General features: G+C 44.7%; 1 protein-coding gene across 4 annotated transcripts in view; it reads right to left on the reverse strand.

Annotated features, from left to right (window-relative positions):
• The window catches only part of LOC126284091 (integrator complex subunit 1), a 292,520-nt gene that overhangs the window by 168,706 nt on the left and 111,602 nt on the right, over positions 1-12,212 (reverse strand). For all 4 annotated transcript variants that reach the window (XM_049982751.1, XM_049982744.1, XM_049982760.1 and 1 more), the window contains one exon: positions 11,802-11,915. In XM_049982751.1, coding sequence (XP_049838708.1) covers positions 11,802-11,915 — 114 coding nt within the window. The remainder of the gene's footprint in view (positions 1-11,801; positions 11,916-12,212) is intronic.

Below are 12,212 nucleotides of genomic sequence, written 5' to 3' on the forward strand. Positions count from 1 at the left end.
ACTACCCTATATCTAACCTCCCCTACATTCTCCATCTTGTCCCTGTGTGTTCCCACAGGCAGCACTTTTACCATTCCCCACCACCCTCTTATCCCTCCCTCTCCCCACCCCAGCCTCCTCCTTTTGCCACCATCCAGGCTGCTTCCCCCATCATGTGCTGCTGTTCAGTGTCTGGTCTCGGCAGCCAGAGACTGTTCTCGTGTGTGCGTGTGTAATTCCAATGAAGATCCTTTTGGCCGAAAGCTTATTTTTTTGTCAGACAAGTAAGCTACAACTTTTTGTTGTGCCTATATGTGACTCGACATCTCCGCTATATGGGGAGTAGGACTGTTGATATTTTCTGATTTTAAAGCTGTGTATTAATGTACTGATTATTATTATCATCAGATATTCTGTACATCAACAGGCTAGCATCCTGCCTGTATGCCCTTGGAGCAAGAATTGAAAGGAAAACAACGCACTTTCACAACTGGCAATAAATGCTTTGCTAACAATGGTAACTGCATGTAAGTGGCACAATAAAAGGTGTGTGATGGGTAAGTCGTTCAGCTTTGTCACATATCATATTTGTTCGGAACACTTCATCCCAATCTCCCTGCTTCTTCATTTCTGGCAACATGCGAGCTAGTAACTGTAGTATCAAAATTGCATGGTGAAACAGTTGTCGTTTCTGTTGGTAATGCCAAGTGCCGATTACATCAGCATTTCCCATCAGATGTCTCTGTCCACTGCAAAGACCAATCTTGTCATTTAGATTTTTGTTCCTCTATTTCAGCAACTGTTTTTTAAGAATGCCAAAGTGAAGAAATAGCACACTAGTTGTGTTTAAATTTTTTTTTCTATGAAACTTGTGTGCTATTTCTTCGTATAGGAAATCTTATTACTCCATTTACACCGCCATCCCCCAGTGGAATTGGACTACTACTTTTGTGCCATATATAATTGATTCACACCATCGAGGAGATGGACATGATGAAATCTCAAAAAGTAGTAAGACTCCTTCAAACTGTGAAAGTAAAATTATGTTTGACTACAGTTTAAAAGAACAACTTCAAATATTTACCAAAAATTATGAAAAAATTTAATACAAATCAAAAATATCGGCAATCAATATTGCCATTTTATATCAATATGTCATGGGAAAAAATATTGCTGAAATATATTGATATTTTTTTAGAAAAAAATAATGATATCAATATTTTACGAACAGCCCTAATGGGGAGTAGCAATCTATCCTCTTCATAATACTGGCTTTATTCCACCCCTGATTTTCCATTGTTTGAGTTTGATATTACAGTTTTATATTCAATTGGTTTTCTTCTTATTACGAACACAGTTACTGTGATATTTTGAAGTAAAGTAAAATATCGTGCATATTTTGGAAAGTTTGCAGTGAAAAATTTAATCACTGTCCAGTTTATGTTTGGTGCATTTTAGTGCACATATTGCTGCTTAAGAAATGTAGCTAACATATCGAAAATGTTTTTAACAATGGAAGGAGAGCCGTACCTCTTTCCAGTGATTAGTAAATACGTGACGAATCTTTAACATTTGGCCGCGATGAGCTACAACGTGCCACACTCAATGCTACGGCCACATACCTTACTCTGAGGAGCTGTCACGTCTTTCTCTTTATACGCTGCCAATACGTGCTGAGCATTCACTCGCATTGTGCTTTCAAGCTGGAAAGACCTCTTGACCTGTGAATTTCTTTCTCTGCTGCATATAGTCAACATGTTGTTCACACAGGAGGATTGTTTGAAGATGATTCTTTTCATCCAGCTTGAAAAAAAGTCACTGTCTAAGGGATTACACAATGCAATCATATTCAAAGGCAGATATGAGAAGCTTGGCATGGAGGAAGAAGGCAACACGAATGAAAGAAATCGGTAAGAGTTGTTTTAGTACCTGTACTGTCCTTTTTAATTTGTTATCTTTTTGGTTGCTGTTTCTTATTCACATAACATACTTACAGTTTTGGTCTGCAGTCACAAAATATTAATTGTATTCTAAAAATTGTTTAATTTGAAACTGAAATGGAGGAGCCCAGATTTAAGGTTCTGAACACATTAATTCGAGGCATTCAAAATGAGCAAGCTCCCATTTCAATACACTTGAACCTGCAGCTTTGAATGTTATTTGTCTATATCCACTTCAACAAACAGCTGAAGCTATGGTTCCAGTTTAATCACTGAATGTCAGGGCAGTGTAAATATAATGATAAAGTTCCACAGCAGCACCCAGGAGAGCATGACTCAGAAAGGCTGTACCACACATGCACTACACCCCCACAAATCATTTGAATGATTTTACTTTTTTGGTCTTTTGTTGCAAGGAAACAACTTCGTCAGCGTAAGAACAAAAATACTCATGACATAGTTTGCTTTAATATGTACTCCGAGGATATGGAAGTGTTGCACAGAAAATCCACAGTAACTCAATTTAGCAGTTTTTAAATGTATTGTAGCTCAATAGTAGCCGTCACTGAAGTGAGACTGGACTGCAATCAGTAGATGATCTGGCGATTCAATAATGCCCCCACTTCAGCCATCTGTCAGAAAGTAGCTACTTCACACCTGTCATTGGTAACATTGGCCAAAGGAGAGGATTTGGACCTGAGTGGCCTATATTCTTGTGATCGACAGAAACAATTATTTTTGTGAACTGATGGAAAATAATAAAGCAATGTGTATTTTCTTGTCATTTATTATTAAGATATAAACATAAGTAAACTGCAATTAAAATAATTTTTTGCGTAGTAGTTTAACAACAATGGGTAGAGACATGTGGTCTTTCTGTCAGCACACACTGTTGGAGTGCAGGCATCAGCAGGTCTACATAGCTACTCAGAACAATATGAAAGTGGTAGTTTCAGCACATTGTGCACCTTTGTCAAATGCTGCTAACCTATGCTCCACTATTTAGTCACTTCGAATGCAATTATAGGAAATGTAGCAGCAGATAATGCTCTTTTCATGAAATACCCACAAACTTTCATTGAGAAGGAGTTGCTCCTTCTGACTTGAGCAAGTACTCACACAGCTTGTTCCATAAGGGAACAGCTTGTGGCTGTGATAACGACTCCTCCAAAGTACTTCCATCGGCCACTGTTGGCACAGCAGGTGTGCATGAGTAAAACTTTAAGTCTGCTGAAACTTTATGTCACGAAAACAAATAAAGTGAAGCAACACACATGCTGCTCTTACAGTCACAATGCTACATTCCTCTTTGAAGGTGATCAGCCCCTCAAACACTTGAAACTTGGATGTTAACTCCTCAATACCATATTCAACACTTTTTTGACCTCTATACAGTCAAAAATTAAAATTATTTTCACATCATTCAACACGCTTTTCAGAAACAGGCATATGACATGTGGAAGTAAAGGGAAAGCCTCATAGCCAACAAAGTAGAGTGTGGCACAAGAAATATGTCACCATTTTGTTTTTGAATAAACACTTTACTGAAAGACAAACTCAAAGGGACATAGATACCATGGAAAACATTGTGAGGATTGTCCTAGCACGTATCTTCCATGACTTTGCTGCAAGCTTGAAGAACAAGGCACCTGAGCTTCATTAAATCATGGATGTTTCAGTTCCTTTCGGTACTCCAATCCATAGCCCCAAAGAAAGAAGTCACATGGTTTGAGGCCAGGACTATTGGGGGTTAAACTGTCTGTCACTCAAACAATCATCTGGAAATGTTGCAAATGACATACACGTCAAAACACTCATGTAAGAAATCCCATATGTGTTTGCAGTATGTGGGCTTGCTCCAACCTGCATAAACTACTGTGTGTTTATTGACAACGCAGTAGCAAGAAGCTGCGGAACAAAAATAATGCACACTGTTGTGATAGTGTCACGACATTTAACAGTGCCGCCACGACAGTACGCAGAAACGGCGATAGAGGCGCTCCGCAAATCGGATGGGCGCGGGAACGCCACCTAGCTACGAACGGCACCGGCCGCATGTCACGGCACAGCAGTTGAATACGAGAGACTGAGTTGTAATCATGTGATCAGTTATTGTTTCTAAGAGAGAGTGTGAATATCCACGCAATTATTGTGATTAAAGGTTATAACACTTTTTGGCGACGAGGTCGGGATATTTTCACCGCGTTGTGGATTTGCGTGTTCGTGACGGGGCAGACATGAAACAGCTTATGCAAGCGCTCATTGAACAACAAACACAGCTGACGGCTACTATTCAGGCTCAACAAACACAGCTGACGGCAGCGATTCAGGCGTTGTCGACGTCGCTTACTCATCGTCTGTCTTCCTCTTCTCCGCCTCCACTCCCTCCTTACGACGAGGCCGCTGAAGACTGGGAGAATTATGAGAAGCGTTTGCGGCAACACTTCTTGGCTTTTGGCGTTGTCGACGCTCCTATGTGTAAGTCGTTATTTCTATCTTGGATTTCCCCTCGAGTCTATCAGCTGCTATCTCAGTTAGCCCCTCTGCGGGAACCAGCCTCCCTGTCCTTCCAAGAAATGTGTGACTTATTGTCTGCCTATTATCAAAAAAACACCCACGTCGTTGCCGCCCGCGTGGCGTTCTACCGGTGTCGTAAACAGCCCCATCAATCTTACCGGGCTTGGGCGGCGGAACTACAAGGCCTGAGTAGGAAATGTCAGTTTGTCACGGACACTCATCACGAGTCTTATGCTGATTCAATGGTTAGGGATGCTATTCTACGGCTTGCTCCTGATAAAGAAGTTCGGCAACGTGCCCTACAACTGCCAAACCCGTCGTTGTCAGAAGTTCTAAGCATCGCTCAATCCTTTGAAGTGTCTCACGCTGCTGGCGCGCAAATAGACGCGTGGTGTGATGTAGGCGCTGTACAGTCAACTCTCGACAAGGACAATTTGCCTGTTGCACAGGAGAACGAAGATGTGGCGGCGGTTGACTCTCGTAAACAACGTCGCGTTGGGCCGCAACGCTCGCAGCGAAACCAGCAACCACAGAAGCCGGTTTGTTCCGCACTTCCTTCTTGCCCACGTTGTTTCGTACAGCACGACAGGGCAGCGTGTCCAAAACGTTGGGCCACGTGTAATTCATGTAGGAAAAAAGGCCACATTGCTTCTGTGTGTCAGTCCCATAAAGTTCCTGTCGACGAGGACGAGGCGTCGGACATGGATGTTCACTGTGTGCTTTCTCAAACAAATAAGTTGTTTGTTACTGTTCGTGTTCTGAATAAAGACATCCGCATGCAAGTGGACACTGGCTCTGCAGTAACTCTCATTAATTCTCGCACGTATTTGGCGTTGGGCTCCCCTCCTTTGTCTCCAATTACGCACAATCTGAGGACTTATAATCAGCAGAAAATTCCTATCATGGGCCAGTTTGATGCTTCCACTGCCTACAAGTCTGTTGTTCTGCCCCTCACGTTTTATGTGGTGGATCATGCGGGCACTGAAAACCTGTTCGGTTATGATGCTTTCCAGTTGTTCGGGTTCTCCATTGATGATGATGTGCACCTCATATCTGAGGACATTCCGTATCAACAGCTGGATGGATTGTGTTGTGAATTTTTGTCCGTGTTCTCTGCTGGTCTGGGTTGTGCCAAGGATTTTGCAGCCCACATTACTCTTAAACCTACGGCTCGCCCTAAGTTTTTCCGGGCACGCCCTATTCCGGTGGCGTTGCGTGCACCTGTCAAGGCTGAGCTAGACAGGTTAACAGCTTCAGGGATTCTCCTTCCGGTTACCTCCAGCGAATGGGCATCGCCGATCGTGGTGGTTTCTAAACCAAACGGGAATCTGCGATTGTGTGGTGACTTTAAAGCCACTGTCAACGCTCAGAGCCTCATTGACACTTATCCTCTTCCTCGTCCTGAGTTGTTTACCAAGCTCGCTGGGGGCCAGTTCTTTTCCAAACTTGACTTATCGGAGGCGTACCATCAGTTGCCGTTGGACGCTCCTTCCAAGGAATTTCTCGTTATCAACACTCCTTGTGGGTTGTATCAGTACCAGCGATTACCATTTGGCGTCGCTAGCGCACCGGCCATTTTTCAGCAGTTTTTGGAACAGCTCACGGCTTCCGTTCCCGGCTGCATAAACTATCTGGATGACATTGTTGTCACGGGAGCCTCCACTGCGGAGCACCTTCGTAATTTACGTTCACTGTTTCGGGTTTTGCATTCGGCTGGGTTGAGGTGCAATCTGAACAAGTCACAGTTCTTCCAACCCTCCATTGAGTATCTTGGTTTCCACTTGTCCCGTGAGGGCATACGCCCTCTCCGTGAGCACGTTGCGGCCATTAACGCTCTACCCCGTCCGTCTACGGTCAAAGAACTTCAGGCGTTTCTAGGCAAGATTGCTTATTATCACAAATTCATTCCATCCGCAGCGGCGGTAGCTTATCCTCTGCATCAGCTGTTACGCAAAAACGTCCCCTTCTGTTGGTCCGACGGGTGTGAGCAGGCTTTTGTCCGCCTGAAGGCTCATTTGCAGTCAGCGCCTTGTCTTGCCACATTCCGTCCGGGTCAGCACTTGGTTCTGGCGACTGACGCGTCACAGTATGGCCTAGGGGCTGTTCTCACCCATCGGTATGAGGATGGGTCGGAACGACCCATTGCCTATGCTTCCAAGACCCTCAACGAGGCGCAACGGCGTTACTCTCAAATCGAAAAGGAGGCGCTCGCTATCATTTATGCTCTAAAAAAAGATCAGCGTTTTTTTGTATGGTTCTAAGTTTCACCTCATCACCGACCACAAACCGCTGGTCTCTCTGTTCAGCCCCTCGGCGTCACTTCCGGATAAGGCAGCTCACCGCCTGCAACGTTGGGCCTTATACTTGTCTCGTTTTCATTATGAGATTCACTATCGCCCCACGGCCCAGCACGCCAACACTGATGCATTGTCGCGATTGCCGATGGGCCCCGACCCTGTTTTCGATCGTGATGAACTCCTCTGTTTCCACATTGATGAGGAAGAACGTCGTGCGGTCGAGGGCTTTCCACTTACAGGTTCGCAGGTCGCGTCAGCTACTGCGCGGGACCCGGTCCTGCGTCGGGTGATCGGTTTTGTTCAACGAGGTTGGCCGGACAGGACCAAGGGCCGGGCATCGGATCCCCTTCGCAACTACCATGCCTTGCGCCTTCGTCTGTCTGTTCGTGATGGTGTTGTTCTTCTGGCCACGTATGGCGCATCTCCACGGGTCGTGGTGCCAGCCTCTCTTCGCAAAGATGTTCTCAAACTGTTGCACGGAGGCCATTGGGGTATTTCTCGGACTAAGTCCCTGGCCCGCAGGCACGTTTATTGGCCTGGTATTGATTCGGACATCGCCCATATGGTTGCTGCATGTGGCCAGTGTGCTCAACAACTGGCGGCACCTCGTACAATGCCCTCTCCGTGGCCTGATCCAGCTCAGCCATGGGAACGGGTGCACGCCGACTTTGCTGGCCCCTTCCTCGGTACTTATTGGCTACTGTTGATTGACGCCTTCTCGAAGTTTCCGTTTGTTGTTAGATGTCCGTCGCCCACCACTGCGGCGACGACGCTGGCTTTGTCCAAAATCTTTGCGCTAGAAGGTCTTCCATCCACGATCGTCACGGACAATGGCCCTCAGTTCTCTTCGCAGGCCTTCCGTGATTTTTGTACTGGACAAGGGATTCATCATGTTACCACACCTCCCTTTCATCCGCAATTGAATGGGGAGGTCGAGCGCCTTGTCCGCACTTTCAAATGCCAGATGAAAAAATTCCTTAGTGATTTTTCCACAGATGACGCCCTGCTGCAATTTCTGAGTTCTTATCGCTTCACGCCTCTGGGTGATCGCAGCCCTGCTGAACTCTTGCATGGCCGCCAACCGCGCACTCTACTGCACCTGCTTCACCCTGTCAGGCCTTGTACTGTGTCCCCTAGTGCGGGAAAATACTCGGTGGGCGCCGACGTGTGGACACGAGGGTATGGATCTCGCCCTAAATGGATTCCAGGGGTGGTCAAGGCTCTTCGCGGCCGCCGGCTTTGTGAAATCCGTACGGGCGACGGCACGGTTGTTCGCCATTACGACCAGATGCGCCCACGAGTGGTGGCGACGCCTGTGCCACCGCCCCATCCTTCGCCTCCACCAGCCCGAGACGCCAGTCCTGTCGCTGCTGCCGATCTACCGTCCGTGTTGATGCAGCCGCCGTCGCTGCCGCTTCCAAGTACTCCGGAACCAGCCCCAGTCGCGACGCCGCCTTCTCCGGGACCCATCTCGCTGGAGCACACTCCCAGGTCAATGACACCTATGGATGCTGCTCTGGAGTTTTCACCCATCATCTCATCCAGGAGGCACGTTCCATGCACGAGCTTCCGTCCTGGACATTTTCGACCATACTCTCGTGTCTCTGCGCGGGATCTCCTCGGGGCCTCACAAGAGGCCATGGATGTCTCTGCGCTGTCCATGTCTCCAAGGAAGTGAGTGTTTATTTTTTTCAAGGGGGGAAAAGTGTTGTGATAGTGCCACATTTAACAGTGCCGCCACGACAGTACGCACAAACGGCGATAGAGGCGCTCCGCAAATCGGATGAGCGCGGGAGCGCCACCTAGCTACGAACGGCACCGGCCGCATGTCACGGCACAGCAGTCGAATACGAGAGACTGAGTTGTAATCATGTGATCAGCTATTGTTTCTAAGAGAGAGTGTGAATATCCACGCAATTATTGTGATTATAGGTTATAACACACACTGTCCACAGTTTCCTCAAAGAAAAAAGATCCAATAAGTCCGTGACTAGAAATTGCAATCCACACCATAATCCTCGGAGCATGATGATGTTCAAGAAGACTTGCAGATTTTTAGCAGCCCAAAAGTGTGCATTTTGTTTGTTAACCACACCACTCAAATGTAAATATGCCTCATTAGAAAACCAAACACTGTTCAGAGATTAGTCCCTATCCTCCCAACAACAATAGTCTCTGCCACTGGAGTTTTGCAGTGAGCTTCTGAGCGGAGGTCATCTTGCACGGGACCAGGAGGAGGAGATTAGTGTTTAACGTCCCATTGACAACAAGGTCATTAGAGACGGAGCGCAAGCTCGGTGAGGGAAGGATTGGGAAGGAAATCGGCCGTGCCCTTTCAAAGGAACCATCCCGGCATTTGCCTGAAGCGATTTAGGAAAATCACGGAAAACCTAAATCAGGATGGCCGGAAACGGGATTCAACCGTCGTTCTCCCGAATGCGAGTCCAGTGCACGGGAACATCTCGAGTTCACTTTTAAGAATTTGCTGACCAGGGCGCCTGCATATGCCCAGTTGCACTGCTGCCTTTCTGCATGGTTGCCAGGGCTTCCCTCTAGAGCAATTCTTATTGCTTTATTATTCTCTGGCGAACAAAAAGCCCTCAGCTGAGGTTGCTTCACTTCCAATATTGGTCCTTCTCACACCAACAGAGTACAGCCTGTGAATGGTTCTCTTGAAATGGGCACACCATGTGATAAACTGTTGCCAAAACCACCTCTGAGTCGCAACAGGACTTCGTCTCGCGCAAAAGTAACATGACTGCCAATCACTGCTGCGCTGTTAGTAGCCCACACTATAAATATTGGCCTCCTATCGACAGTATCATAAATTAGTGCCATTTTGTAACTTACTTGTTTGTCCATACTCAATGGGACATCTGGTGTGACTCATAAATTACGTATGAGACAATTTTAGACACATTACGTGTGCATCACCCTGTAGTATGGGAACAGCTCATCATTCTAATCTCCTTGCAGCTAAACAGGATCCAGACCACTCAGTTTGCATTCTTTCAACCGATGGCCAATCAAAGAGTGGCAAAATACTGCTCCCTTGGTGTTCATTCTGAGATCTCAACATCAGTCAGTGCAAAAATCCCATGTGCATCAGCAACAGACAACAGCACAATTGAAAAGTAACCTTTGTAATTTGTGTGTCTAGACCCTATGTTCTTAAAAAAATTTACCCACATGTGCCCGCCATCAATAACACAAGACACAATTCGGCACACTGCATAGCTCAGCATATTTATCTGCAACAATTTTCCACATATTTTGATCTGGACAGGCATAAATAACTGTCGCAGATGCGTCCAAAAAGCTTCACATGTTGATCAAACAATGGTACCTTCTCCTCTACAAAACTGTAGAGCTAGGTCTTGAAAGCTGCTTCACGTAACCAAACAACTGCAATAACAGTTAATGGTTATTTGTGTGGTTACATTACAAATTAAAGTAGTGTAATAACCAACATTGGACAAAATACCGAACTTCTACACCCTACATACATTTTATCTTACCTGTCTATAAAATTGTCAATTGTTTCCCAGATGTAGCAACTGATTCAGTCCCAATTCATTATATATCTATGTTGTGTTTACTTTACTTTGTCTTCATTTTCAGCACAGATTTTCCATGACCGCTAGAAAAATCTGCACTCATTTTGTTGGTAGAGGAAACTTCCAATATTATGATTGAGAAAAGTAAAGAAACCGTATTATTCGACCCCCCCCGCATGAAGGGATCTTCTGGAAATGTACATCCAGCTGAAGAAAATGAAGACAACATGGCCACTTTTAGCACACTGTTGTCTGGCTCAGATGGTTAGGAAATGTGACAATTTTACATTTCCTGAGTGTCTGAAGTGAAATGAGACACTTTTGTATTTCACCTCAGACCCTCATGAAATGCAAAATTGTCATATTTCAAAAGACACAAATTATGTGACTAAATGTTACATGACACTACAACCACCTCCCACAAAAAGAAAAGTTGAAGTCAGCAAGAATGAAGCCAAAAAATCGTTTGTTGGCTGGTTAGAAATAAAAAAGTTAGAGAGATGAAAAGACATCAGGACTCATCAGCTCATGAAACTGACTGGACCCCCCCCCCCCCCCCCAGTTCATTCTCAAAGACTTCAAGAAACTTTTGTGACAGGTGTAGACAAGCTCTTAATGCAAAATTCCTGTTGCCTTTGAATGAGCAACTGGACTAAGGAGACATCAGAATTTTGCTCATGATCATGGGCATCTTCCATTTCTAAAAAACATTTTCTAAGGCTCCACAGAATTCGCCATGGACAGCTACACACTGATAGTGATTAATCAGATTTTATATCCAAAACATCTCTTGTAAATAAATGTGAAGCTAAGTCATATTTCTATCTTACATAATGAACAGCTGTGCCTTTTATCTCGTTATCATTACTTATATGTGTGCTTCACTGAGGAACACACTACACTGTGTGATCTTTCAAACACTTTCACCAACTTACCTTCTTTCTCAGCAGGAGAAATAGCAAGTCAAAAATTTGTGCCCTGCTCTGTCAGAGTAGCTGATGCTAGTTGCTACAAAAAGTGGAAATATTCAACACTCATTCTATAAAATCCATGTTCGTGTTGACAAAGCTCATGAAAAATCACAGTTGAACTATGTTTGATATTAATAACACTGTACTAGTGCCTGCATTACTTCCTTTTCTTTTTTAGTTGTTTGGGATTTAAATAATGATAAGCCACAATAAAGTCACCTTTAGGATAACTCATGATTGTAACTGATCCAGAAACACGATTCATACTGTATTGTTGCTTGTCATAATTCAGTTCGCATCACATATTGTACAACATATTGTATTGCCTCATTGTTAGTGTGAGCTGCACATTACAGAAAATGTCTCATAGGATCAAAAAAAAATGCAAAGGCAGCCAACTGAACAGTGTAAAGCAGGAAGGAACAAGACAAACTATTTCCTCTTTTTTCAAAATATTACCCATGCGATCAACCAAAAACCGAAAACATGAATATTCACTTAACAGCAAAGCTAAATCGTCCATATAAATGACAAACTTACCTTATGGAGAACATGTACAAAATCTTGGGGAGTAGGATGATACATTTTAATTGCTGTGTCGTGCAGCCACCAAACAGCATCACGCTGGATCTTGGCAACAAGAGACTGGAAGTTCTGTAACAGGAAATACATTTTTATTTGAAATTTAAACTCTGAAACTGGTTATCACTAAACAGCACTCAACACCATCTACTTTAATGCCCCTTCTCATATCTATCATAACTGAGACCACATCACGAGGACAGTTGCTCTTCACCGTATAGTGGAGATGCTGACTCAGCACATGCACTCACAATTACTCACACACACACACACACACACACACACACACACACAACCACAGTCTCTGGCAGATGGAGCCAGTCATGTGTGTCTCAGCTGCATCTGTGAGAGTCTGCGCATATGTGTATG

Source organism: Schistocerca gregaria, chromosome 1 (genome assembly GCF_023897955.1).
Source record: "Schistocerca gregaria isolate iqSchGreg1 chromosome 1, iqSchGreg1.2, whole genome shotgun sequence".
In the NCBI taxonomy this organism is placed as follows: Eukaryota; Metazoa; Arthropoda; class Insecta; order Orthoptera; family Acrididae; genus Schistocerca; species Schistocerca gregaria.